Genomic DNA, 26,762 nt, shown 5'->3' with positions numbered 1-26,762 from the left:
TGGACCTGAAGTGTCCAGTGCAACCCTTGAATAATAGCAAGATGCAGTATGTTTGCTCAGGCGGCAGCTGTGTCAGACTGTGTCATACTGGTGATGTTAGCCCCAGTTTTCCAGGTCACACGACCAACAATTGTAAGGCCTGAAGCCTGCTCTGTCCTGCCTAGTTCTATGACATTGGGTATGTCATCTCCACCCCACCTCCAGGCTTTCTTGTTTCCCATCTGTCAAATGTGGGGTAGGGGAAGGAGCTTGTCTTTGAGGCTCTCTCCAGCTCAAGTATTTAATGATTCTATGACAAAATCTGGAGTGTTCCTGTAAGTCAATTTAGCTACACCTAGCACATATTAATTGTGAAGGAGGCCAAAGCTAACAGTTCTGGCAGATTCTGGAGCAGTATTACAATTCTGCTAATATCCACTGCTACAAAGCAAGCTCCAGGGAGCTAAGGATGCCTCCTCTGTTCATTGGTTTAACCTTAGAGCTGAGAAATATGCCCGGTACACAGGAGGAACTCCCTGAGCATTTGCCGAATGACCAGATGTATTGGATGCATACCTGTGCTGGAGCTTTCACATGCATCAGGCCACACCAGGCCTGTGGAGAAGCTGTGCCACCCATGAGACCAGGAGAGGTAAGTCACCTGCTCCATGCTGCACAGAGGCAGACTATGAGCCTGACATTCTTGACTGTAAAGCCAGTGCCATGTCACGCTGGCTGTCATGTTGGGTACAGCCTGGTTGGATAGCTATAGATGGACATCTTGCACTGTCAGCCTGGATGGCCCTAACAATCCTGACAGGACCCTGTGGGGCCAGGAAGTGGGACAGACAAAGGACAGCCCAGGCCCTGTGAGTCAGAATCAGGTGGCTGCCCCATCTGAGTCAACCTTGAATTACCTGACAGCTCAGGGCTGGGCCTCTTGGTGTGGGTGGGCTGGGATTATGGTGCTTAACCTGAAGACCCCAGCCACACATGTACTGCTGTGCCCTGGTCAAATCCAGGACCTTGATTCTGACGGGTTCCTTTTATTTTTAGAAATCTGGGGCTCATACAATCCTAAGAAATATCCTACCATTTACTGAGTAGCATTCTGTCTGACCTGGATCCTCATGTACTTTTCTTCTAATCACCCCCAACTCCCATGAGACTGATCTTATGAGCCCTGACTTTTCAGAGGAGGAAACTGAGGCTCTCATTAGCTGAGAGACTTGTGCAAAACAGGCAACTGACCAGTGGTAGAGCTGGAATTCACACCTTGAAGCTCACCTTCTTAAAACAAGGCTGATTGTTGGTAGGGAGGGTGCACCACTGAGAGACCCTACCTTGGTATGTCCAATTTTGTATTCATTTACATCCAGGTCAATGGACCCAAGCATCAGCTCTGAGACCTTCTTGTTGTCTACAAATCCCTGAGGAATCACATTGGGGTTCAGCACTTGGTACCTGTCAGGAGAGGGTGACAACATTAATCCAGGCATCAGCATCTCCAAGCTGGCAGCATGAAAGCTCGTCCATGCAGCTATCCCTTGATCTATGACATGGCCCTTGAGTTAGGGAATAGACTTCTTTTACAGATGCCACAGCAGGCAGAGGGATGGGTCTGACAGGAGACTTTGTGGACTAAATGTCAGTATGGGTTGGGGTTTCAGGGGGAGGTGTTTGTAGAAATGGGGATACCAAACTCTTTTCTTCCAGGCAGAAACTTTTTTTCCTGACCTGCAAGCAGCCCCCTTTGTGATCTTGGACAAGGCCTTCCCCAATTAGGGACTTCAGATGACTTGGACAAGATGACCTCAGGTGACCCTTCCTACTCCATCAATCTGTTCTAGCAAGTAGAGAGGGAGGAGTAAAATAATCCCAAAGATGGGATCTTGGTTTGGGCCCCCCCAGAAGCAGACCCCGAGAGCAGGATTCAAGTGCAAGTAGTTAACTGGGAAGTGGCAGAGTTGGGAATTGGGTTGAGAAGCAAATAAAAGGCATACTATCAAGCTAGTGATAACAACAGGCAACTGGGTCTTAATTGTGCTGGGGACAGTAGGAGCATTGGTAAGCTGGAACCTGCACCTACTGGCTCACAAGAGGGAATAGTGTTCATCTTTTCTCAACTCCACATTCAGTGATGCCACACTGGTAGCTCAAAATCAGCCATGGTGGGAGTGTTTACACCATGGAAACAGGCAGACACTACAGATCAGAGTTTCCTTTTTTTTTTTTTAAACCTGGAGAGCCCATTGTTAAACATTTACCAGGTGCTACTTTCTGATCTGACAGCCAGTATAGGACACACCTCAGACTTAGCCCACCAGAAATGTAAGGGAGCTGAAATATTTATACACCAACTCTCCTTAGTCATTGGTTGAAAGCTGTTCCTGGGGAGGCATTCATTTCTGATACTTTCAGCCTGCCAAGTAGCAAAGCAGGCTCCAGCAGCCAGAGAAAGCTCTCTCAGGCAAAAAAATGCAGGTGTTGGCTGTTGAACATTGGGCCAATGTGTACTGAAGTAATGATAGTGAGGCAGTATATATCATTGTACTCATAGTGTCTGTGACAATAGGATTATATTTATCAATAATCAATCTCTGGAAATCAAGAACTGTATTTAAAGTTTCAGGAAGACACCACTCACTCACCTCTGTTTGAACTCTGGGTATTGCAGCCTGTTTGGGAAACCCTTTCTGCAAATACGGATACCTTCCAGGACTCCATTGCAAGCCAGCTGATGCATGATTAGGTGGGCATCCACCACACCTGCCAAGAGGGAGGGCACAGGATGGGGAGTCACTAGCCTATGGTGGGACAGGCCACTCTTTGGAACTCAAGAAGGCTGAACTGAGTATCCATGTCATCAACCCCAGTCTCCTCCTGTCACTGCCCAGGGATCCCTGCTCCCCCACAAATCTGCAAAGACCCAAAGGCTCTCCTGAGTGTAACTTCTGTCAGGGTGGGCACCACTCTGTTGTACAAAGCAGCTAGAAGACAATGATCCATTGTTGGAGATGTATTCATGTGCCATTTAGCCCCAATCATCCCTGGTTATTGAAAGGGGACTTAATTTGGAGCAAACACCAAATTCACAGACCCTGAGAACTTCCAGCAGGGAGACATGTTCACATGATGTACCTGATTGCTTAAACTCATTGGGGACAATACAGCGGACAAAATGAGGGGCAGTGCTATGGAGGGTGGTCATCAGCTTGTTCAACTGCTCCTGGGGATGAAGGAAAAAGAAAAACAGTGAGTAAAGCTTGGTGTTGGTGCTGCAGGACATCAACTCTAAATAACTACCTCTCCTGAGTGTGGGAAGCTCTTGTGTCCTAGAGATAGGGTCTTTTCTGCTCTACATTCCTTTAATTCTGTGACCCTTTCAGAAGAAACAGACTCCTTGAATGCAAGAGGCAACCATAGTCATAGAAATGAAATCATCCTGTCCTTGGTTGTGAGGTGGCAGCCAGACCACCATACCATTGAAAGGAGGGAGGTAGGTGCACTGAACTGAATGCAAGGTGTCCTCTGGGGCAGCCCCTACTCACCCTGTAGAAGTTGGAGACTGTCATGAAAGAGGAACCTCTCTTCTGCTTCTTGCCTCCAGCTGAGAGAGACAAACTTGTTTCACATCAGCACCCAGCATGGAGGGCTGCCTCAAGGACATTCATTCTCTGGCTTTAAAAAGTTTTTTGGGGGCCTAGGTAAGGTGAGGCCTTCCCCCCAGGAAAATAAGACCTACCAGGGAGTGGGCTAATGGGCTGACTGTGGCATTACTGCCAAAAGGAGTGCTCTGTTCCCTGATTTAAGGCTGGCACAAGGAGACAAACTACTTCCATTGACTGGGGAGGAGGAAGAGCCCACAGACTATCTGGAGAATTGCGAGTTTGTGGTGAAAATATCTCTGAGCTGGAGGAGATTTGCAGCTCTTGCCCCACTGAGTGGCAGCCCCATTGGGCAGCTCTCACCCAGGGCATTCCCCTATGGGTCACACAACCTGGACTGAGTTGGAGGCAAGGCTGGGCTTGGCATTTGCCTCAGACAAAGGTGAGCAGGAAGCAGAAAATAAGCACAGAGCTTTTGGGGATCAACTTTTCCAAAGCAGTATTGTTCTGTCTAGAGGTGATATGGACCCAGTGATCAATTCAGTTGATGGAGGCTCCCAGGATGCATCTGCATCCCTCTATGGCAGCGTCCTCCATGGCCTACCTCAAGCAACATGTCATCCATCCACCCATCCAACAATCCAACAAGAGCTCAATAAATTGTTTTGTTTCTTTCTTTCCATTTTGGCCACTAAAATTCACCAGCACAGGGAGACTGGACACAACAAGGCTTTAGCCATACCTGGAGCCTCCTCCTCTTTGAAGAGAAGGGCCAGGATTAACAGTGTTGATTTCTGGAACAAACCCACCACTGTTTCATTCAGGGGGTCTTTGTTCTTTTCCAGCCAGCCCGTGATGTTGTAACCCACCTGGGAAGGGGTAAATGCCAGTGGTTACATTTCTATCTACAGCTTCACCTGCTCTCAGTTCACAAGACCAATCTCCCATCTTTTGGTGCTTCCATTCTTGTCCTGATGACTTTCCTGGAGTCCTGGGATGTCCCAGGTAAAGGCCCCATCATCTAGTTTCTTGGGCATTTGGAGTTTACCTGTCTAGGACACTCCACCTCTGGGCTTTGCCCACAAACCAGAACTCCCAGCTGCTCTCTATGGGGCTGTGACCTTCTCTTGCATGCCTTGCTTTGCTGACCACACTGAGCCTCCCTGACCCCTGGGTCTTCTTCCACTCAGGTGAGCTAATCTTGCTGTCAGTGACTGGCCTTGACCAGTGGACAATTCCCTACGAGGGCATTTGGTCTCTCCTTGCTGAGGAGCACATATCCCCTGGGCCATTGCCTGGTGGAATTGGGGGGAGGGGGGCATTCATTCAGAACTTGGGGCTCCATGTGTCCAGATAATTGGACACCCACAAATTTCTGTTTTCCATTTGTCTGTGGCACCAACTGGAAAGGCAAAGAGGAAGGAGCCTTTCAGATCCCTTCATTGATTGCCAAGAATCAAGGGAGCAGATGAGAAGCTCAAACCTTTGGGCGTTTCATCTCCTACATAGTGCATAGATGTTTGTAATCTCTGGGCTTTATTTTAAAGCCTTCTTGGAAGCACAGCACCCCCATTTGACTTAGAATATTCCATTGCTATAAATATTACATCACTCCTCATTTCAGTGTGAGAGATGGGTAGAGCACTGCATTTGGCCCCAACCCTACTGTTTGTTCTAGGTGTCAGCACTATTCATTTTTCCAGTAATTGACATTGTTATGGTTGATGAGATTATAAAATCTTGGTACCAATGCTCAATCCAACAGCAGCTTTCCTGATGGCTCTGTCCTCAGGCTGCTATTTCCCTGCAGTTAAACTCAAGGAGGGCCAATAAACTCTTGTGGTAACAGGAACATTGGCATTTGTGGCAATACTGAAATATCAAGGAAGCCAAATACATTCTTACAAGCTGGATGGACTAATGTTGTCTTTCCTATCAATTAATCAAATGGAATCAAATAGAGTCCTACTTGCACCTAATTTCCCCCTTCCCCAAGGACTGAGTTTGTCATGAGTGAAAAGCCACTCTGTAAATGTCATCTTCTACGTTTGGCAGCCACAAGCTGTCAGAGAGGTAAGTTAATCATTTGAGGAATAATTAATGGGCTCATGGAATTTTTCCCCCTAGTGTTCTCATTTCTGACAAAGACTGAAGTTCAGCTGTCAAACCAAGGGCTGTAGACAATGGTGTGGCCCTGGCAGTTCTAAGGGCAAAACTGTTGGTTGCCCCCTAGCAGGCATCCTAGGCTGGATATTTTTTGAATTTTCAGTTGAAGAAGTGATGAGGGGCTATGAGCTGGAGTTCATGTCAATGAGCTGATCACCCTATTCTATTGTGGCTGTAGTAGTTGGAGGCAGGAAGCCTCTGGAGGAGTGTGTCAGAATGGACCTGTAATAACAAGAGGGAACAGCAGCCAGCAGGTCGCCACAGGGTAATACTTACCGTGCCTGCATAGTGGACGAGCTCAAAGTGGGCCTCAGGCCCCTTGCCCTTTCCTCCCTTGGGTTTGAGGAAGTTATTGGACTTGCCCAGGTGATTGTCGTAGAGGGCTGCCTTGAATGTAGCATCGGTGGCCTTGGGGAAGACGCACTGCTCCTCCAAGATGGAGAAGATGCCCATGGGCTAGAAGAGAAGAGGAGTAGATGGCATTAGAGGAGGCCACAGGATCACAAAGGGGACACTTTGGCGTTGGCCTGGGGTTGGTGGGAGGGCTGCCCCACACACCCATGTGGCCAGGAAGCAGAACTCTGGGAATGGTGCCTGGTTCTCCACGGTCTGGTCTTCAAATGCCATGACCTCTTAGACTTGAAAGAGGCTAGAGTTCATGTAACCCAACAGAAGGGAAGACTGAAGTCTGAAGGGAGCAGATGGCTCTCCACATGTTAACTCCTCCCAAACTGGTGCCAGGCAGGGTTGGCCCTCAGAAAGGGTGAGATCAATAACGCCTGACCTTTCTGGGTTTAATTTATCTGCTTTTATCTCCTCCACTCCCTCAGTGACATTCCTGGTTACTCAGGGGCCTCATGTCGTTCTAGGTCTCTTCTCACACAAAAAAAGGGGAGCTCATAAATGTATGAGTGCTTTAATATTCCCCCTTCCATGGAAGGTCTGGATTTTAAAAGAAGACTTCGGAAGACAGTAGTGCTTAACCCCAAAGCTCAAGCATGAGAACGTCCCAAGCTTTGTGGCAGAGGGACAGGGAGATATTTGCAGGTGCTGGGGGATGGGTGAGTCATGCATGCAGCCTGGTTTTGGAGACTCTTTTCCTGGAGGGTTAATGCTGAGCCCATACCAGAGACCCCTGGCTATCTTGATGATAGAGGTTCTCTATGATGGGCCTAAGGATGAGCCTAAGAGACAAGGTATGTTCATTCTTTTTTCATTTTTTAACTTTTCACTTTGATATAATTTTGGCTTGCAAAAACAATGTAAAGCATTCCTATACACCCTTCCTTCAACTTCCCCAAATAGTAACATTATTACTTTGTACAATAATGAAAACATTGGAAATTAACATTGGTGTAATACTATGAACAGACTTTGTTCAAATTTGGTCATCTGTCCTCTTAATGTTCTTTTTCTATCCCTTTTCCAAATTTAATCTAACAGTATCTATTCTTGAACTAAGCCATTTGATAAACCACCAAAATCTCTATGGTGTGATTACAGGAGAGATTATTAGATTGCCTGGGGGAGAGCCTGACTTTGCCACTCATAGGCTGTATGACCTTGGACAAGTGACTTCCCTTCTCTGTGCCTCAGTGTTGTCATTTGTGAAATGGTTATAATAATTTATCCTGCATATATGGTAGCTTGTGATGATCTAATGGGTTAAGGCAAACAACAGCCCAACTAACCGTGGTCACTGCAGTCACTGTTGTACCCATTTTGCAGGGAAGAATCTAAAGGTCAGACTGACCAAGGTCATCAGCAGTGTTGCTGACCGCCCTGAATCTAGGTTTTGCCTCCCTGCAGACCCCAGTGAAATTCCCTCCTGATGTGAGCCCCTGTTAGGGCCCCGGTCTCTCTCCAAGCCCCTCCTTTGAGAAGCAGTTTACCTTTTCCAGGAGGTTGATGCAGGCCTGCAGGTCGAGGCCAAAGTCTATGAAGACCCATTCAATGCCCTCCCTCTTGTACTCCTCCTGCTCCAGCACGAACATGTGGTGGTTGAAGAACTGTTGCAGCTTCTCATTGGTGAAGTTGATGCACAGCTGTTCGAAGCTGTTGAACTGCAGCAGGAGAACAGAAAGAGGGGTCTCAGCCCAGACACTGACAGAGCCTTTCCCAGAGCCAAGTGATGAGCCACAAACAGCTAAAATCTGCCAACAGCCAACCCGTGTTGAGCACTGTCCCAAATGCCTTAACACCGACCACCTCGTCAGTGGCCCCATCAGTCTTGTGAGAAGCCCTTCTCTGTTACCCTCCCTGCAAAGACAGAGCAACTTAAGTACGTGCCCCTGGCCACACAGTGCTGCTGCCAGGACCAAAACCTAGACAGCCAGACTCTGGCCCAGTGTAGTTAACAAAAATCTTTGTGGAAAGAACCATTTTCTTCCCAGGGATGGAAATTATTTAAGGCCACACAAACTAGTTGATGGCCAACCCGAGTCCAGAAGAAGTCTACTGGCTCCTAATCATGCCACTTCCAATTATAAAGGCAAACCCCTCTTGACCCCGCAACACAAGTCTTTTGACGAGAACTGAGTCTCATTTCTGTGGGCAAGAAGTGGGAGGCCACCAACGTTGTACTGGTAAATCAACTCTTTCCCCTCTCTCCAAAGAATTGTAATGTTGGCCAATTTCCATGGTAAAAATACTCACACCAGGGCCATTTATCAACATGATGTCAACTGGCTCACAAAATTCCATAAAATTTAACAATCAGTTCTTGTAAGCCAGTACAGGCCAGCTCCAGCACACCACTCATTCTATCCATTATCATTCTTTATGACTAGGCAAACGAAGGTGAAATTTTCTGAAGGCCAAAAGTCAGAGACCCAGGAACAAACTGAGATTGGCTCATTCCCACTTCAAGATGAGAAACGAGAACTGTGGTGAAAAGTAGCTTGTAAGAGGAGAGACAAAAGGTAAGGTCAAGCACCTCAAAGATCTCAAAGCCAGCAATGTCCAGCACCCCAATGAAGAACTGCCTCTGCATCTTTGTGTCCAAGGTCTTGTTGATCCTGACCACCAGCCACTTGAACATCTTGTCGTAGACAGCCTTGCCCAGCGCCCCAATGGAGTTGTGCATTGTTCCATGTTCTGGCCTTTTTGCACAAACTCGTTGCCTACTTTGACCCGAGGCCTGGTGATACCCTTCTGGAGTTCCCCGGAATTGAGACCCATGAGATGGGCGACTTTGTCAGCCACTGAGCAGGGATGGAAAAAAACAGGTGAGTGAAAGAAAGATGGTGCCCTGAATGGCAAAACTTAGTATGGTCTATTTTGATGGAGTAGTGGGTGAGGGGAGAGTGGAGGAGACCCCATGTTGCCAATGAAAAAGTAGACGTCTGAGATGGTTTCCACATTCCCTCAAGGTCAAGTGGCAAAGCAGAGTATAGAGACCAAAATCATATCTCTGATTCTCTGTCATTTCTCTCTGAGAATATCATTGTATGGACATTCAAGGAACATTCTTGCTTTACAGCTTATATTTGAAATGTGCATGAAGCCCTGGGGAGCAGTGAACCCCTGCCACTGGCTGTGTTCTCCCAGGTTGGCCCCAGCCCAACACCTACCCTCTGTGGTGTCCACTTCAGCTTGCTCCTCTCTGGGCTTCTGCTTGAACTTCATGTTGCCAAAGTGCATGATGCCCCCAGTCAGCTTATAAACGCCGAGCTTCTCTTCGGCGCTGAAGCCTAACACGTCAAAGGCAACCTGCAAGGCTACAGGGAAGAGAAAGCCAAGAACCTCCTGACTTCTCATTCCAGAGTGGAGGCCACAACACTGCCACCGCACTGTGGTGTGGATTCTGGAGGTCACACACACCCTGGCAGGGAGGCCTGTTTTTCTGCCAGGAACCCAGACCAGATGCTCTGCAATATAGTCACTGCATTCGTTTAACTTTTCTGGTCTCAGTTTAGTCATCTACAAAATGTAGATAGGTCATCAGAAGGATAAATCAGAATGATGTATAAATGTTTAGTCCAGTGCTTGACATATAACAATAACTGGGAAGTAGTAGTAGTAGTATTTCCATCATTATTATTGTTAGGTATTGGGAGAAGAGAAGGCGAAGATGCATCAGGAATCAATTGTGTTGTCTAACAGGAGAGATTACACAAATCCTACTAACAGAAGTCACAGGTGCCATAAGAGCAGGAGAAAGAGAGGGTGTAGTAGGAATACCCAGAGGGACTGAGAAAAGGAAAACAAATGCCTGGAGCACATGGCCCCTAAGGTTCCTATGGAATTCTAGTTCAATACTGCAGAGAGAAACTCTGCATGCTAGGACACCCTTGGAGGAATGCTAATTGCACCCCAGAAATCTCCCAGGAAGAATCTGGGCGGTTGCCTGACAACTCTTAGGCCCCCACCCCAATTCTGATGGCAGTGCATGTAAGCCCCCAAAGCATCCACCCATCTTGAGTCTCTTTGTCTTTCATCGGCCACATCCACCCACTTACATCTGTGATCTGCAGCTCCTCCCCGTCGTCCATGTTTTCTACCATGGTGACGCCCTGGCTCACCCAGTGGTACTCCTTAGGGTTAGGGACCAGCAGCAAAGTCTCTGCCAAGAGCAGGAAAGTGAATTAATAGCTTGGTGACACATGCCTTTCTTCTCTTTCATTTTAAACCAATATCTCTAAATGCCTGTCATGTGCCAGGTGTGATGGTGGGCATCATGGGGGCTGCAGAGCTGAATAAGACATGATCCCTTCCCTCTGGGATCACCCTGAGTCATGGAGGGACTTGAACAGGGTCACATGAGGAGCTTGAGAGTGGAAAGAGTGTTTCAAGGACTTGGTCATGTCCTCTGTCTCTTGGCCCGGTACCTGGAACCTAGTATGCACCCAATAGATATTTTTGGAATAAATGAATTCATATTTTTCTCCTTCCTCTTTCCTATAAAGAGGTCAGACTCTAAGGCAAAAGGGAACACATCATTGGGCAGTAATAATCACTTCATATAATATGTATGGGACATTGTTGTTTTCACAAAGAAATATTCTTTTATTTTTTTTCAAATGTGTGTCCCTCTTGGTCTTTGTTTTTTCACTTTTGGAAGAGTCATACTCGTAAGGAATGGTTGCCCTTTCTTTCATCTCTACTATCAAGAAAAACTACAGCTCAAGAATGAAGATAAATGGAGGCACTACTCTGCACCAGAGAGGCACTAGGGCTTGGTGGCGAGTGTGGTAAACAAGAGAGCCTGAGCTGCATCCAGGCCACCACTATTCAGCTGTCTTGATTAGCACCACAAAGGAGAGCAGGCCCATAGCTACCAGATCCTCTGCTACTCCAGAGAAGCCAGGAAATTCGATTTTTATGTGAAGTCTGCAATATCAAAATGCCATCCATAAATTAAAAGTACACTGTGTTGAACACAAATAAAGCCCACCTGTGGGTGGGGATGGTGTCCAATGCCCTAGTCTCCGGCTGGGTCAGGAGTGTGTATATGGAAGATTGAATCTTCATCCCTATGTCCCACCCTTTACATCCCATGCAGGTCTGCCAAGGACAACCAAGCATGCTGGTGCCTGTCCAAGGGCATCCGGCCGCGTGGATGAAAGGACCCTGCTTGGTGAGCAGTGCACGCAGAGTGAGCTGTGTCTCCCCAGAGGGTAGCGTGTTGTTATTGCTCAGGTAAGCACTGGCTGGGCTAACTGTGGTCTTTGGCTGGTCTCTCTGCTGCTGTCTGAGTATTGATCCCAGAGGCAGCCGGTCCAAGATACAAGGGGTCTGTGTCCCAGGTCTGTGTCTCAGCCATGACTTTGAGGCATCCCAAAGCCCCATCTGTGAAATGAGCCAACAGTGAAGTTCAGCCTCATTAGGCTGTTGTGCAGATGAGCTGTGAGTGGAACTTGGAGAAAGTTTCCTGTAACCTACTCACATTATTCTAAAGTATTGAGATTCAGACAGAACCACGGCTCCGCACATGGGATTTTTTTCAATATTGAAAAAAGAGGAGAAATGAGTTAAGGGGAAGGCGGACAGACATAAAGATCTTTACCAATAAGCTCAGGCTTCTTGTTAGAGAGAATCTGGTAGAAAATGTGGTAGCCCCTCTCAGCTGCTTGCTGTGAGATGACACGAGATTTCTCTAAGAGATCTGGAAGAGAAGAGACAAAACGCCTGTAAGTTCATCCCATTCTGCCTGGGGTGCAGGGTTCCTTCCCGTAAAGCCCAGTGCCAGTCATGGGTTCATTCTTCCCTCTCCCCCAGACACACAGCGCAGGGGTAGCGTGGTGTTGTTGCGCAGGTAAGCACTGGCCGGGCTAACTGTGGTCTTTGGCCTGACTGCTGGTGGAGGCCAGACAGGCTGGGCATGAGGCAGGCTATGCTCAGAAGGGCCGCGCTTGATGTAACCTTCCTCTGTCGCTCGTTTGGAATTCTTAATACTTTTTCAATAGGGGGTCCCTCGTTATCACTTTGCACTGAGCCCCACGCATTATGGAGCTGGTCCTGCCTAGAAGAACCCGCCAAAAGGGCCTAACTCACAGCCCTCGCTGTTAGCTCCAGCCAGTTTGCCTGTAGTTCCGAAGTGGATCCGGATGAACTTGCCCTGAGCAGGGAGGAGAGGGGAGGGTCGTGAGAGAGGGTGTGTGTAGTTCTAGAGCAATATGTGGCCCAGGTTTGGCTGCATTCACTCATTGACAGCCCCCTGAATTCAGAGGGCACTTCGGGAATGCAACTGGGCCAGACATGACTGTGTTCTGAGTCATGGATGTCCCATGCAGATGGGCAGAGGAGGTGGGTGGGTTTTGGAGCTCAGTCTCAGGTCTGTGGTGTAGCCATAGCTGTAGGATTGGGGAGGGAGTCTGCAGCTTCCAGATGTTGCAAATCTCTGGCTCCCCTGTCTGACTTCGTAGCCCCAACCTCACCATGTTCCTAAGTTTCTGCATTCAAGCCCCTTGATTTATGTACTGATATGGGATCTGTTTGGTATGGACCCTGACTTTGAAAAATCTCTGAGAAGAAGATGGTGTGACTTGCCTAATCCCATTGGTATGTTTAAGTCAGCCCCAAATTACGTACCTGGCCTGGGGTGGGGAAACCTGCCCCCCCCGCCCAAGGGCCCACCGTGGCTGCTGTTGGCACTTACGAAGCGAGAGGAGTTGTTGTTCCTGGTAGTCTTGGCGTTCCCGAAAGCCTCCAGCACGGGGTTTTTCCTGGATGATCTGGTCCTCCAGGGACCCCTGCCCCGGAGAGAAACACCAGCTGGGGTGGTCTGTGGGCTACTGCCTGGGGACTCAGGGCTTTCAGATGACTGTGGCTTATGTGCGAGGAATCAGGATGGAAACAGGTTTGGGAGGCTGGGAAATTGGGGCTGGAGGGGACCTGGGAGGAGGGCCACTGCCTGATGACTATCCCCCAGTAGCCCCTGCCGTTGGAGGGGCAACTGGCAGATGACAGGACTTCATTCTTAGCTGTTGTTTCCTCACTGCTCATGATGGAGAGACTCCTGAGTGAGCTGAATACCCTTCCTTGGGCATCCCTGGTCACCCTCCTAACACTCCTTTTCTTTCTCAGCTTTTGACTGCTGCCACTGGCACAACTAATGCCCTCTGTAGCCCAGGACCTGAGTGTAAGATGTGGCCTGGGCAGCAGAATTCATCCTGTGGGAGAATACCCGGGTCTGCAGCCACTTTTCCCTGTGTGACCCCACCCAAGTCACTTCTCTCCAAGTCTCAGTTTTCTCGTCTGTAAAATGGCCCTAACCCACAGAGCAGACACTGCTATGTGTGCTGGCTGGGGATGGCAGATCCCGAGTCTGCCCAGTCAGCCCTACCTTCCCATCCGTGGACTGTTTGCCAGTTCCTCCGATATTGGCAAAGTACTGGATGACCTTCTTTGTGTTCTCAGTCTTGCCAGCACCAGATTCTCCACTGTGGGTGGAAAGGGGAGCAGACAAGTGAAGCATGAAGAGGGGAGTGGCAGCAGAGAAGTAGAGCAATAAAAGGTGCAGGTTGAGTGTGATCACATTTCACCCCTTAGCCCTGATAGACAGGTGGGGGGCTTCGGGACATGGAGGGTCCCCTTGGTTTAGCAGGTGCAGATTTACTAGTCCTGCTAAGACCACTTGCTGTCTACAGATTTCTGTACAAGATTCCACCAATTAATTTAAGAAGGCTTAATTACATATGTAAGACACAGAAGAGAAACTTACGTGATTAGCATAGACTGATTTTCACGATCTGCAGGGAATACAACAGCAATCAGAATATGTAATTAGGAAACACTTAGAAACTAGACACTTAACATCATCTTTTTCACCCATCCTGCATCCCACCCTACTTGGAGAATGGCCACAGAAGCCACTTGAGTCTGAAAACCCAGGATCCTGTGGGGTCCATGGCGACACGCCTGCCTCTGCATCAAGCATTTTTGTAGAAAGGGCCGAGAATTGACCAGCCACCCTGTTTCTTCCAGCCCCATCCCATAAAGCTACCTAGTCATAAGCAAAATAAAGAGAAAGGATAATAAAAATCACTTCATGGGTCTCTGTACTGTATGGAAGAGATCATACAGGGAATGGTTAAATGTTGACTTGAGTTCTGGGCAAGTTACTTAACTTGGCATCCTGGCTTTTATGATGCTTAAATGAGGTAGGGCATGAGGTAGGGCTGGTACTTAGCAAACGCCCTGGGCACTCACTGAGCACTGGTACCTGGTATTGATATCACATGCTGTTGCTGCTCAGCATTTAACAGAGAACTTCAGAGTTGAGATTGGATAGCATATGGTTCTAATGTATTTGGAGCAACAGTGGCAAAGGAGTATCCGTCACCCACTACAAGAGCCCCAGCAGGCCCCACCCTACGCACCCATGAGCATGTCGTGGTAGGCATTGTCTGAGATGGAGAAGAGGTGGGGTGGCATCTCTGTGTGCTTCTTGCCTTTGTACATGTTGGCCACTCGGGACCCGTAGATGGGCAGCCACCTGTAGGGGTTGACTGTCACGCAGAATAAGCCCGAGTAGGTCTGGTGGGAGGGACGGAAGATGGTTAGCTGGTCCTTCCTCTTGCTGCCCCCTTCGCTCTGGGCCCCAGCCTGTCATAGAGCAGCCTGGCTGGAGGTCACGGCCAGCCTGGAGAGAGGCCTGGTCTCCTCTCCGGGGGCAAAATCTATGTGCGAGTCTTTATTCAGTAAGCAAAACAAGTCTTCTCTTTAATATGTATTTGTTCCATTTTCTTTTGGTTTAGTTATTTGAATAGATAACAGTCACTGTATGGACAAATATGCTGCAAAAAGTTCTCCCAACTGCTTGGTGCCTGCCCTCTCCTCCCCCACACGTAAGTACTTGCTAATATCCCCTTCCACGGTTTCTGATGCATAAACAAATTCAGAGACACATTCTTATGCCCCACCTTGTTTTGAAAATGAAAGATGGTATTTCATAATAATGTTTTATGTCTTGCTTTCTCCACTTAATATATCTGGGAGACTTTTCCGTGAGAGTTCACAGAGAGATTTCTGGGGTGTTTTAACAGCCCCAAGTGCTCATGGTTTGGGCACGATCCCCTACCAGGTGGGCAGTTGGGTTTGACCTACTCTTAAAAAGAGACGTCAGCCTCTCTTTTTATCCCAAGGCAATTTTGTAAGAAAATCATCCCATTAAAAAAAAAAAAATCAGAAAAACAAAATGAGGCAGTAAAAGAAATGACCTGAGTGGGGAATAAGCGAAGGAAGAAATGGCCAAATCTGTGACTGCCCATCTGTGACCCCCAAACGTTCCCTTCTCCTCTCTGGACGCCCGTATTGACCTGATGTCCCCACCCTGTGATTCTTTACAGTTCAACTTTAAGACCTTCCGCTTTGGTACAAGTGGGAATACCATTCCCCTCCCCATCCCCTCCAGGCCCAGCTTCTCCTTAGCATAGATGTGATATGTTGAGTATTAAAAGGAATCTTATTAAGAGTTGAAAGTATGATGCACAGCGTCTCATCCTGGGACTCCAACCATTGAATCACTCTTTCCCTCCAGCCCTGTCTCAGTGGGGGTGGGGGTGGGGGTGGGGGCAGACAGCAGCCTGGAAACCAGTTATAGCCCTTTTTGGTAAGAATGAGGAGAGGTTCCCCACCCTCCCTTGAAGGAGAGACATGAGAGGGAAGCAGGTGAAGCTGTGGCACTGTCCCTGCCTGTCAGAATTGTTCAACCAGCAACTGTGGTGCATTAGGAGGAGACTCCTTGACCTGGCCCCTTAGCCCATACTCCACAGAGCCTACAGTCCCTTGGCCCAGAGACATAGTATGACCACCCACGAAGAGCAAGGGCTTGGCTGCAGAATGACCCTGAGTAAGCCCCAGCCCTGAGCTTGGCCATCAAGCCCACACAGACATTCTCAGCCCAAGCTCTAGGCTCAGTCAAGGAGAGTACGGTTCTTTACAGACCTGAGGTCCAATGATGCCATCACTAGTGTCCAGGCCCAGCAGATATCCCCAAGAGCTTTCTAGAGATCTTTCAGCACGGCCTGGGGCTATGGTGTTGCTGGGGACTGAAGCAAGCTGAGGGAAGGAAGCATGCAGCAGCCATCCTGGCTGTCACCACACATTCCCAGAAATCCCCAAGGGCCTCTGACCTTGAAGAGAGGCCCCACCTCAAGTATTCCTACCAGATAAGAATCTTTGTGTCTTAGTAAAGACATCTAGAGGGGCAAACACAAAAACTTCCTTACATCCCATTTTGAATCTAGCCACCAGCACTTTCAGGAAATCATATTTCTGTCTTAGGATTTTCAAGATGGTCAGGGGACTGATGGTAACCCACTTGCTCATCCTAGCATAGTGCACAATGTTTATTGAGTGAATGATTGGATGGATGGATAGAAGGAAGGAAGGAAGGAAGAAAGGAAGGAAGAAAAGAAGGAAAGAAAGAAGAATAGATAAATTGATGGTTGGATAGAAATGGATGGATAGAAATGGATGGTTGGATAGAATGGGTAGAAAGGAAGGGACTTCTAATCAAACCATATAAAGTCACTAGGGGGAAATTGATGTTTATTTGGAGAGTCTGCAGGGGTGGTGGGGTAGGGAGGAAGACTTCTGGGTGATAGCTTCAGGAAAAGGTATTTCAGCTGCCTATGGAGATGGTGCCATCACTGAGATGTTGAAAGCTTGGAGTGGAAGTCCCTGTGCCCTTGTCTGAGTCATAATGTGCATTGGTTGTTGGGGAAGGTAGAGTAGTTGCCCCTTCCCATCAGGAGATGGGTAGAAGACCTGCAGTGCCCACTTCCTTCTCACCCCCAGCCCCGGGCACTCACATAGATCCTCATGTTGGTGTAGCGTTGGCGCAGATTGTCCAGGACACTGGCCTCATTCAAGAAGGTCATGTCCGCCATGTCGCTAGCCTGGTAGAATTTGGGCGGGTTCATCTGCTGGATATCATCCTTCTTCACAGTGACAGTCTGGGGAGAGATGTCAAGACATAGCAGCACATGAATTAGGGAACAGTACTGTCACAGCCACAGCAGCATCTGGCACAGGTTACCACACACAAAACTGGTGTCGGGGAAAGAGCTGGAGCCAGGCATCCAGTGGGCCCAACTCCTGGTCCAGCCATGCCTCTCTGTGCAACTTGGGATGGGGAGGAATTTCTGAGGCCATATGAGCCCTAACTGCCTCCCCTCTGACGTAGGGATGACAATAGCTTCCATGGCTGGCTTCTGGGAGAATTATATGAACTTAAGTGCGAACGTGGAAAAATACCTTGTAAGCTATGAAGTTCCCTCCCTACATTCAGAGCACCTCTGGCCTATGCTTCTCTTCCCACCAAGTCCATTCTGGTAGCTGATCAGAGTTTCCTCATGGATCCCAGGCACACTTTGCAGAGATGTGACTCTTGGCTCCCTGACTTGGGAATTAGTGGTGGTTTCTAAATAGCAATGAACTTTTTTGTTAAAAAAAAAAAAAGACATTCTGTGCTCCCAACAAACCACCTTAAAGGATAAAATTCAAAGCAAGAAGCAAATGAGATAAAGAAAAAGACAACGGTGAACGTTGGGCAGTAGATGTACAGCATTAAGAGTTGGAGTTCCTGTGCATGGAGGACAAGTCCTGTCCCTCTCTGCTCCCCTGTTTTTCATCTGTAAATGAAAACTAACACCAACTCTTAAGTTTCATCATCTGGGACCAAACCTTAAGACATGATCCAGAGAAAAAATACCTTTGAGCTGCTTACAGCCTGAGATGTGAGGCTCGAACACATACTTGAATTTTGAGGGCTTTTAATAATTTATGAGTGCAATAGGCAGATAATTTGGTCACCACACCCCTAGTAAATCAAGCTAGGTTTTTTTTTTAAGCCTCACCCGAGGATATTTTTTCCATTGCTTTTCAGAGAGAGTGGAAGGAAGAGAGAGAGAGAGAAAAACTTCCATATGAAAGAGACACACTTAGATTGGTTGCCTCCTGCTCTTGCCCCAGACAAGCTGGGTTTTATTCAGAGTCCATTTCCAGTAGTTTCAGATCCCTGGGCTTTGCCTATAGGAGAACACTTAATCTCTCAGCTCCTGCAGCAGAATGAAGGCCTTTGCCTTTATCTTAAGAACCAGGTGAGTCAGTCTTTTCTGTCCCAAACCTGGCTGGATGGTGTGTCCACTGCAGATGCTCACAGAAGTGTTGTCCTTAAATAAGTGTTGTCCTTAAATTGCATCCAAACTGGGGCCTCTGGGGCTCTGCACTTATTATCCATCATTTCTTACAACACTGCAGTGCTCAGCCCTTCTGAAAAGTATCTTCCTTCTGAGAATTAGGCTTGACTTTCATGTTCAAATCCACTTTAATCTGGCAATAGCCTCAACTCTTTCCTGTCACTCCCTTGGAAGGGGGGTACAAAGTGAAGCTCAGCTATTGCAATTTCTCATCTAGCTCCTCTTATGCATGAAATGAACCAAGGACTGACCTCACACTCCCCCTTTGCAGCCCGCCATGGAGAGATGGCATGGTGATGTAGAGGGGACACAGGGGTTTGAGCCAGATGCTCTAGCTTTGAATCTGAGTTCATCATTGTGACTGTGGGCAAGTCACCTAAAGTCTCCTTGATCCTACTGCAAAATAGGGTCAGTAAATCTTATTGACCCATAAGGTTATTGAAAGGATTAAATAAAATGTTTAGTGTCTGCCCTGGCTGGGTGGCTTATTGTTGGAGTGTTTTGTGCACCAAAAGGTTGTGGGGGTTTTTAGTGTTTTTTTTAATCCTCACACAAGGATAGTTGTGGGTTTTTTCTCCCATTGCTTTTTCAGAGAGAGTGGAAGGGGGTGAAAGAGAGAGAGAGAGAGGGGGAAACATTAATGTGAGAGACACATCAATTGTTTGCCTCCCGCACTTGCCTGGACTGGGGCTGGGCCCAGGATTGAGCCTGCATTCGAGGTATGTGCCCTTGGCCAGAATTGAACCCAAGACCTTTTAGTCCACGGGTCGATGCTCTAACCACTGAGCAAAACTGGCTAGGGCAAGGTTGCAGATTTGATTCCGGGTCAGGGCACATACCTAGGTTGCAGGTTTGTTCCCCAGTTGGGGCACGTACAGAAGGCAAGCAATCAGTGTTTCTCTCTCACATGGATGTTTCTTTCTCTCTCTTTCCCTCCCTTCCTCTCTCTCTAAAAATCAACAAAACATATCCTTGGGTGAAGATTAAAAAAAAAAGTTCAGCGCCTCACCAGAAGTTTGCAGCAGGGTAGGGATTTAATGAAAAACTTTCTATTCACTTTTTCAAGTCATCCCTCACAGTCAGACAGCGTGGACTGGCAGAGACTGGTGTGCTGGTAAACCATCAGTGTGTGTGTGTGTGGGGGGGAAATCTCTGATTTGTACCATTTGTCAATTCTCATGTAACTACTTCCACCATGGCTGACATCAGGCTGCTAAAGCTTTAACAACTGGCTGCAAATCCTGAATGTTTAGCCTTGGGACAAGCCAGCTCCAGCACACCACTGTCAGGCGGTAAGGGGCTCAGGAGCCTCCATCTGTTGCTCATGCAGCTGAAGAGCTCACCCAGGTTGGCCAAAGTGTTCCAGGCCCTGTCTCACATTCCTCATGCCATCACAGGCACATAGCGATGGCTGGGCTACTCACTCTCACTCTTAGAAAACAGATTCCACATGAGAGCTGTTTGGGGCTTTAAAGATAAGAAGCTCTCATGATATTCTCTTATACACATACACTGTTTTAGAGTATACAAAGCACTATTCTATGTCCTATTAAGTTGGAATTTCTACTGTGGGAGAGCCAGAGCTCAGAGAGGAAAAGTATCTTTCCCGGGGCCGCACAGCTTGAGTATCGTTGAGTCTGAACTTGAACCCAGCACATGGGACTCAGGGGCATCTGCTCTTCTTGCCACCCTGCGTCTTGAGCAGAAGCGTGGACAACAGAGCCTGAGTGTCTGCCACACTCAAAGCTCAGTTTCATCCTGGGGATTGTTTCCCACTCACCTGGTTGGTGACCGTCTTCACAGTGACTTGGTCGCCCTGCTCAACTGGATCTCTCCAGCGACGAAGCCCTCCTTCTCGTCTTTGACCCAGCAGGACCTCTTGATGTCGTAGGGCTTGTTCATGGCTTCGATCCTCTCCTTTTCGGGAGGTGCCAGGAAGGGCATCGGGTCGACATCGTCCCCACATTCGCCTTTGTATCCACCAGGCATTGTGGCTTGGCTGAGGAAGGAGCAAGAAGGACCCAAGGGTGGGAACCAGGACTTCCCCGGGTGCTGCGGAGGAAAGAAAGTAAGGATGGCGTGTCAAGGCTGGTGTGTGGGCGGAGGTGAACGCCCGAGAGGGATGGGGTTGCTTCTCTCATGTCACTTTGGATGTCTTGGTAACATTAGGTCTTATTAACATAGAATAAGCTGATAACTCCTTGGAGTTGTGTACCCCCGCCAACCATAGGACACTTCTGCATCTTTTGTCTAATACACCCCTCACACTAAGGCTGCGAGGTCAGGCTGGATCATTTTATGCAGGAGAAGATGAGAGCCAAGAGAGGGTCAAGTAAGGACTGGAACTATGAAATGGGATGGGAAAACAATTACCACTTGGTTTTCACTTTACCTTAAGATATGAACAGAGGCCACAGGCCACGGTAGTACCAGAACTGCTGTGACTTGTCCCCAGCAGAACTCACAGCTAGTCTCCTTTTATTTTAGTGTGGTTGCAGACACCTCAAAACAGTATTTATCCTCATCTCAGTTTTGAAATTATGGTCTTATTAGACCCTCAGTTGGAGGTTATTTAAATCTGCTAACAAAGAAGTACACTTTTAATTACTATATCACAAATTGACTTCTTAATATTTTGATAACTGTATTTTATACCATCAGTTTTCTTTGTAACCCTATGTAGTTTATTTTATACATTTAAAACCACTACTCTAATCCGAGGTCCATAGGCTTTACCAGATGCTAAGTGAGACCCGGCTACGAATAATTGCCCAGGTTCAGTAATTACCTCTCTTAAGAGGAGGCCAGCCTGAGGTCAAGCCTGGGCCTCTTACTTTCCAATCCCAGACAGTTTCACCAAACCACCAGAAAGAAGGAGAACTGGGGACTCAAGGGGTAAAGAGGGAAGTCAGGGTGTCCCAGATTGTCTTGGGAGTGAAGAAACTTCTTGAAGTTTTGGGGAGGGTGTGATTCTGAGCCCCTTTGCTAGCAGTGCTGTTCTAGAGGCCAAGAGTTCAGCTTCCACCTTTAAATAAACCAGTTGGAGATGGCGGGTCTCACTACTGTGCTCCTGGACCCCTGCTGCACCGAGCTGTCCTCAGAAGAGCACCTGTTTTGGGAGGGGCCCTGGTGTTTCCAAAAGAGGCTGAGGCAGGACAGGCAAGCAGTGGAGGCAAAGCCAGACAGACACCTTCTTCTCTTCTCATCTCCCTGTGGGGTCCTGCTTAGAGAGTCCTGGCTGGAGCCTGGGTTCCCCAGCCCCGGAGTTGGTCCATTTCATAGAAACTACAAATGGAAAGAGGACAGTGGGGGCCTTGTGCCATCTGGTGATATCTGTACTCCCATTGGGTAAAATGTTTTAAATTCAGGTAATAAAATGTATAGGGTCACTAAGAAAACAAATGGCATTAAAATATAATTAACAAAATATTAAACATGCATGATGCTTCTTTACCAACACATCAAATAACACAGTCTAACAGCAGCCCTCATAACCACTGTTCTGAAGCAGCAGTGGGAATGGACAATCTTTTGAGCTTTCTGCAACATATGTAACATGATATGAAAATATCGGTGACTTCCATTGCTGACAGTCACAGGTACTGCTAATATGACTGATTTGTTGCCTGTGTTAAAAGGGGAGAAAATGGTACATTTTAGTTAAAGGTAATGAACATCACAATGGGATTGTTTTCCTGTGGAAGATCCTGAGCCCAGGGTAAGAACCCTGCCTAACCCCTCCTGAGTCCTGCTGAGGAGCGCGGGGCTGGGAGCCCTTGGTTCCTGCCAGTAGCTTTGAGCAATCTTCATCCAGCACCCAGGAGACTTGTATCTCACTCAGCCGTGCCACAGGTCACCTTGGAGCTCAGTGGCCTCCTTGGGCCTCCCCTGCCCCGTTTATGGAAGATATGATTGTTCAGTATAAACCTTCTGTCATTGGTTGTCCCTGCCCGCTCTTTGCATTGTCTTTTTGCTCTCAGTTTCCTGGTTCTGTTTAACAAAGATGGAAGTCACTGGGGAGATGAGACCAAAATCCATATGAAAAGAAAACCCAGGTATCAGCCAGGTCAGATTAAAATGTGTTAGGGCTGGGTTCCTTTTCCATTGTTCTAGTGGAGGAGGATGGGCCAGAAATTCTCCTTTGTTTAGTCCAGTATGGCTGCTTGTACTTTTCTAATGATAGTTTTGCTGTGAACCACCAGCTAAGGTCTTATTGCTGTTGTCCTGGCTGGTGGCCTGGGGCACAGACCCAAGGGCTGTACAGGCCTCTGACATCAGGTTCCACCCCTCGGTGGCCACCAGCCCCCTCAGTTATGACCTGAACTCCAAGGCCCCCCTGCATCCCAACCACTCCTGTCCTCCCTGCTCCCAGACAAAGGTTCTTCTCAGGCATCTTTGATAACCAAGACCCATTTTTTAAATTCAAGAACCATAAAACATATAAAAATTTAGTTCATTGAAAGCAAAAGCTAAAAGGGTCTTCAAGGGGAAGAGATGTATTACAAAGTACAGAAAAGGCAGGGCTGGGATTGAAACCAGCATGAATGAGCACCCCCTCTATCCTTGCCCTCCGCCCCAAGGGTGGTGCAGTGAGGTGGGGCTGATCTGGGTTTGAATCCCAGATGCCCCTGCCTCACTGTGGAATGCACCACAAGTCCCATAGGTCCAGGCCCCTTGGAACATTGACTGAGATGCTCACTCTGCAGCCCCTGGGTCAGGCAGGTGCTCAAGAAATGCTCATCCTCTGCTCCCGCTTGCACTTCTTTCTTCATTACATCTACTTACCTCAGGTGACTCCTCCACGAACTCCCTCCCCATTTCCCATCTCCCCCAGCGTCCCCTATGGTACCCACCTGCGACCACGCTGGAAGGGACTGGGTGCCCAGCAGAGGTTGGCCATTCCCTTTTATACCTGCCCAACAGGTCTGAGCCAGCAAAACCTTAAAAAAGAAAAGAACCCCTCAGGGCTCCACTGGGTCAGCTGGCTTCGCCTCCCAGGGCCTGACTGGATGTTCCCAGGTCCCTCAGGGGGGATCAGTGAATGCCCTTATTCTAGGACATTTGCCTTCCTCCCATTGTCCCTCTGGGGAAACTGATGACCTCAGTCCAGGGGTGCAGGCTGTGGGTAGAAATAGAACAGCTAGCTAATGAGTTTTCCTCTTAAAGCTGTAACTGCACTCATAGAGGGGGCTGACTCTCAAGGAGGAAGACCCAGGTTGAATCACCCAAAGCCTTTGGCATGGATGAGCCCAGCCACTTGGTGATGATTTTGTCCCTTTCACATGCTCAGGCTGGAAGGCCCATGTGAGCTTGGACTTTACTCATCTAGTCATGGCCACCTTCAGCCTGTCATGGCCAGCAGGGGTCATGTGGCATCATGGTGCAGTGCCAGTTCTGAGTTCTAAAGCCAGCTTTGAGTTCAAAATGCTTCCCTTGCATTTTGTGGCCTTGAGCAAGTCCTTGCCTTTCCCATCTATAAAATGGGATGAAAGGAATCTAAGATGCCCTTATCAATCTGAGAGATAGCCTTTGGGTCTGTAGGGAGAAACTACTTGGGGGACTTTCTTCCTGGCATCGGCCATCACTCCTATCTCCACTCCTAGGTCCTTAATTCACTTTTTTTTAATTGAGAAAAAACATAACAAAATTAACCATTTTAAGTAAATAACTCAATGGCATTTAGTATATTCACAGTGTTGTGCAATTACCACCTCTATCTAGGTTCAAACATTTTCATCAGTCCAAAAGGAAACCTACTATTCATTAAGCAATGTCTCCCCCAGTCCCTGGCAACCAACAGTCTGCTTTCTGTCTCCATGATTTTACCTATTCTATGTATTTCATATGAACGGAATCAGACAACATATTACCTTTTGTGCCTGGCTCTTTCATTTAGTATGTTTCCAAAATTCATCCACATTGTAGATGTATCAGCGGTTCATTTCTTTTTACTGCTGAATAATGTTCCATTGCATGTATATACACAATTTCTTTATCTAGTCATTCACTGATGAACATTTGGGTCGTTCCCACCTTTTAGCTGTTATGAGTAGTGCTTCTATGGACCTACGTGTGCATGTATTTGCTTGGGCACCTGTTTTTGATTCTTTTGGATATTTATCTAGGAATAGAATTGCTAGATCATTTGTTAATTCTATGTTTAGTTTTTTGAGAAACCTCTAAACTGTTTTCACAGAGATTTTACGTTCCCACCAGCAATTCACAATTTCAATTTCCCCATATTCTTGACACTTGCTATTTTTTTCTTTTTTTATCATGGCCATCCTGGTGGTGTGAAGTGGCATCTCACTGTGGTTTTAATTTACATTTCCCTAATAGCTAATGATATTGAGCATCTTTCCATGTGCTTTTTGGTCATTTGTGTATCTTTGGAAATATGTCTTTTCAAGTCTTTTGCCCATTTTAATTGGGTTGTCTTTCTATATTTGAGTTGTAAGAGTTCTTTATATATTTTAGATACTAGACCCTCATGAAATATATGACTTTCAAATATTTTCTCCCCTCTTGTACTTTTTCAGTTTCTTGATAATGTCCTTTGATACACAAATTAATTTAAATGAAGTCCAATTTACCTATGTTTTTCTGTTGTTGCCTGTGTAAGATTTAAGAAACCACTACCAAATTCAAGGTCATGAAGATTTGCCCTGTGTTTTCTTCTAAGAGTTGTATGGCTTTAGCTTCTATATTTAAGTCGTTGAGGCCTCAATTCACTCTTAAAGGAAAAGGGACACTCCTTAGCACAGAGCTGATTTCCTTTTATGTCTCTCTGGGTTTAGGCCTGGAAAGCAGCTACTTTAAACCCAAAGAACCTTCTGTTTAGTACATATTAATGTTTTGCAGATGCTTTTTATTACCATCTGATCCCTACAGCACGATTGTATTCTGACAACTGGAATTGGCAATGAAGAATCATATTAATAAGCAATTATGTCATTGACCTTTATTAGAACCTGGTCTGCCTGAATACGTCATACCTGAGGATGAACCTTGCTTCTCCCATGTTGGACATCAGTTTCCCCAAAGGTAAAATAAGATTTTGGCTGAGATGCCTCCAAGCATGGCTGTTGTCAAATGCTGCTGAGGTGCCATTCTCACCAGCCTGCTGCTCCCCAAATTCTGACCATCTGATGGAGTTGTTTTTATTTTCTTTAACAGCAGAACCCCTCCCCCCCCCAAGCAGAACTTTTAATGGGCAGATCCTTGTGCAGAAGTCTGGGTTGTAAACAGATAAAAGTGGAGCTTCTCTGGGTAGAACAGGGGAAGAGGCCTTTGAGAACAGTGAGCAGATATCCAGGAGGGGTGTGGGGGGAGCCCTCCCTGGCAGCCAGGCCTTGAGTCCATCCTCGGAATGCCTCACCCAGAGCCTGGGCACTGGGGCGCTCCAGCTTACTCTCACATGGTCTTAACCCTCTGGCTAATGAGAGCAGGGGTCAGTGGGAAGAGCAGGGCCCTGCCCCACCGTGATTCTGGGAGGGGATAGTTCCCTGCAGCATGTTTTCCGTCTGGGCCCCAGCAGGAAAGAACATGCTCCAGTGGGGTCACTGCCTGCCTAATGTTTAATGGGGCAGGGTTAAGGGAAACCAACAGGAGATGGTGAGGCTCCCCCACCCCTGGAGAGGTGACGGGAAAGACACCACATCTCAGATATGGCTGTAGGCAAAGTGTGGCCCTCAGGGGCATGGCGCAGCTGTTGTCCAACCAGGCCCAGTAAAGGCTCAATTGCCCCTCCTTCCTGTTCACCTCACCCATCTCCTTCCCATATCTCCTTTGGCCAGACCCGACCAGAAGCAAGAGAGCAGGGATCTGGGAAAGTAGCCCATGGAGGTCAGCATCCTGGAACATGGGACAAGGTGTTGAAGGGCAGCAAATGATTCGAGCAAATGTTTAAATCCAGCACCTGCCCCTTGGTCTTTTGTGGTTTGAACTTCTCACAGGGAATTTTAATGGTCAGCTTTCCAGAAAGTTCCATTTCAGTAAGTGTGCTTGGTTTGGGGAAGGCCCTGCAAGTAACTGTCAGGTGACTACTGCTTCCCAAGAGTAGGTGGGTGCATGCATTGCTCTCTGCCTTTAAAAATGCAATAAGACTCACACTGGGCTTGGAGTCACCTGGCTCGAAGATGTTTGGGGGAAGTTTAGTTATGTGTTTCTATAGAAAGCAAGCTGATTTAAATCCCCTAGGGGGAAAAATTCCCTGGAGTCATAGGTTGGTGTTGGTACAAAAAATAAAAATAAAGGATTCGTGTTCATTAGCTCATTTTGATCCTTCCAACAATCTGGGTGGGTGAGTGGGTCAGATAAGTACTGACCTGCTTTAAGAAGATGAGAAAACAGGCTCAGAGGA

The 26,762-nt window shown here is 47.5% G+C and overlaps 1 protein-coding gene across 1 annotated transcript in view; it reads right to left on the bottom strand.

Moving 5' to 3' along the window:
* LOC107540843 (myosin-16-like) overlaps positions 1-20,389 on the bottom strand; it is a 31,605-nt gene extending 11,216 nt beyond the window's left edge. The window contains 21 exon segments of the mRNA XM_016217692.2: positions 1,323-1,443; positions 2,631-2,748; positions 3,121-3,208; positions 3,531-3,589; positions 4,330-4,456; positions 6,030-6,209; positions 7,646-7,816; positions 8,689-8,834; positions 8,837-8,956; positions 9,326-9,464; positions 10,214-10,317; positions 11,761-11,859; positions 12,249-12,312; positions 12,853-12,918; positions 12,920-12,946; positions 13,540-13,636; positions 13,918-13,945; positions 14,576-14,732; positions 17,012-17,155; positions 20,181-20,224; positions 20,227-20,389. Of these exon segments, the coding sequence (XP_016073178.2) occupies positions 1,323-1,443; positions 2,631-2,748; positions 3,121-3,208; positions 3,531-3,589; positions 4,330-4,456; positions 6,030-6,209; positions 7,646-7,816; positions 8,689-8,834; positions 8,837-8,956; positions 9,326-9,464; positions 10,214-10,317; positions 11,761-11,859; positions 12,249-12,312; positions 12,853-12,918; positions 12,920-12,946; positions 13,540-13,636; positions 13,918-13,945; positions 14,576-14,732; positions 17,012-17,155; positions 20,181-20,224; positions 20,227-20,389 (2,262 nt within the window).
* Positions 20,390-26,762: the final 6,373 nt, after the last annotated feature.

The sequence above is a fragment of the Miniopterus natalensis genome, chromosome 3, assembly GCF_054644295.1.
Source record: "Miniopterus natalensis isolate mMinNat1 chromosome 3, mMinNat1.hap1, whole genome shotgun sequence".
Lineage (NCBI taxonomy): Eukaryota > Metazoa > Chordata > Mammalia > Chiroptera > Miniopteridae > Miniopterus > Miniopterus natalensis.
The sequence above is the reverse complement of the archived record's forward strand: the minus strand, read 5'-3'. Positions and strand labels throughout refer to the sequence as shown.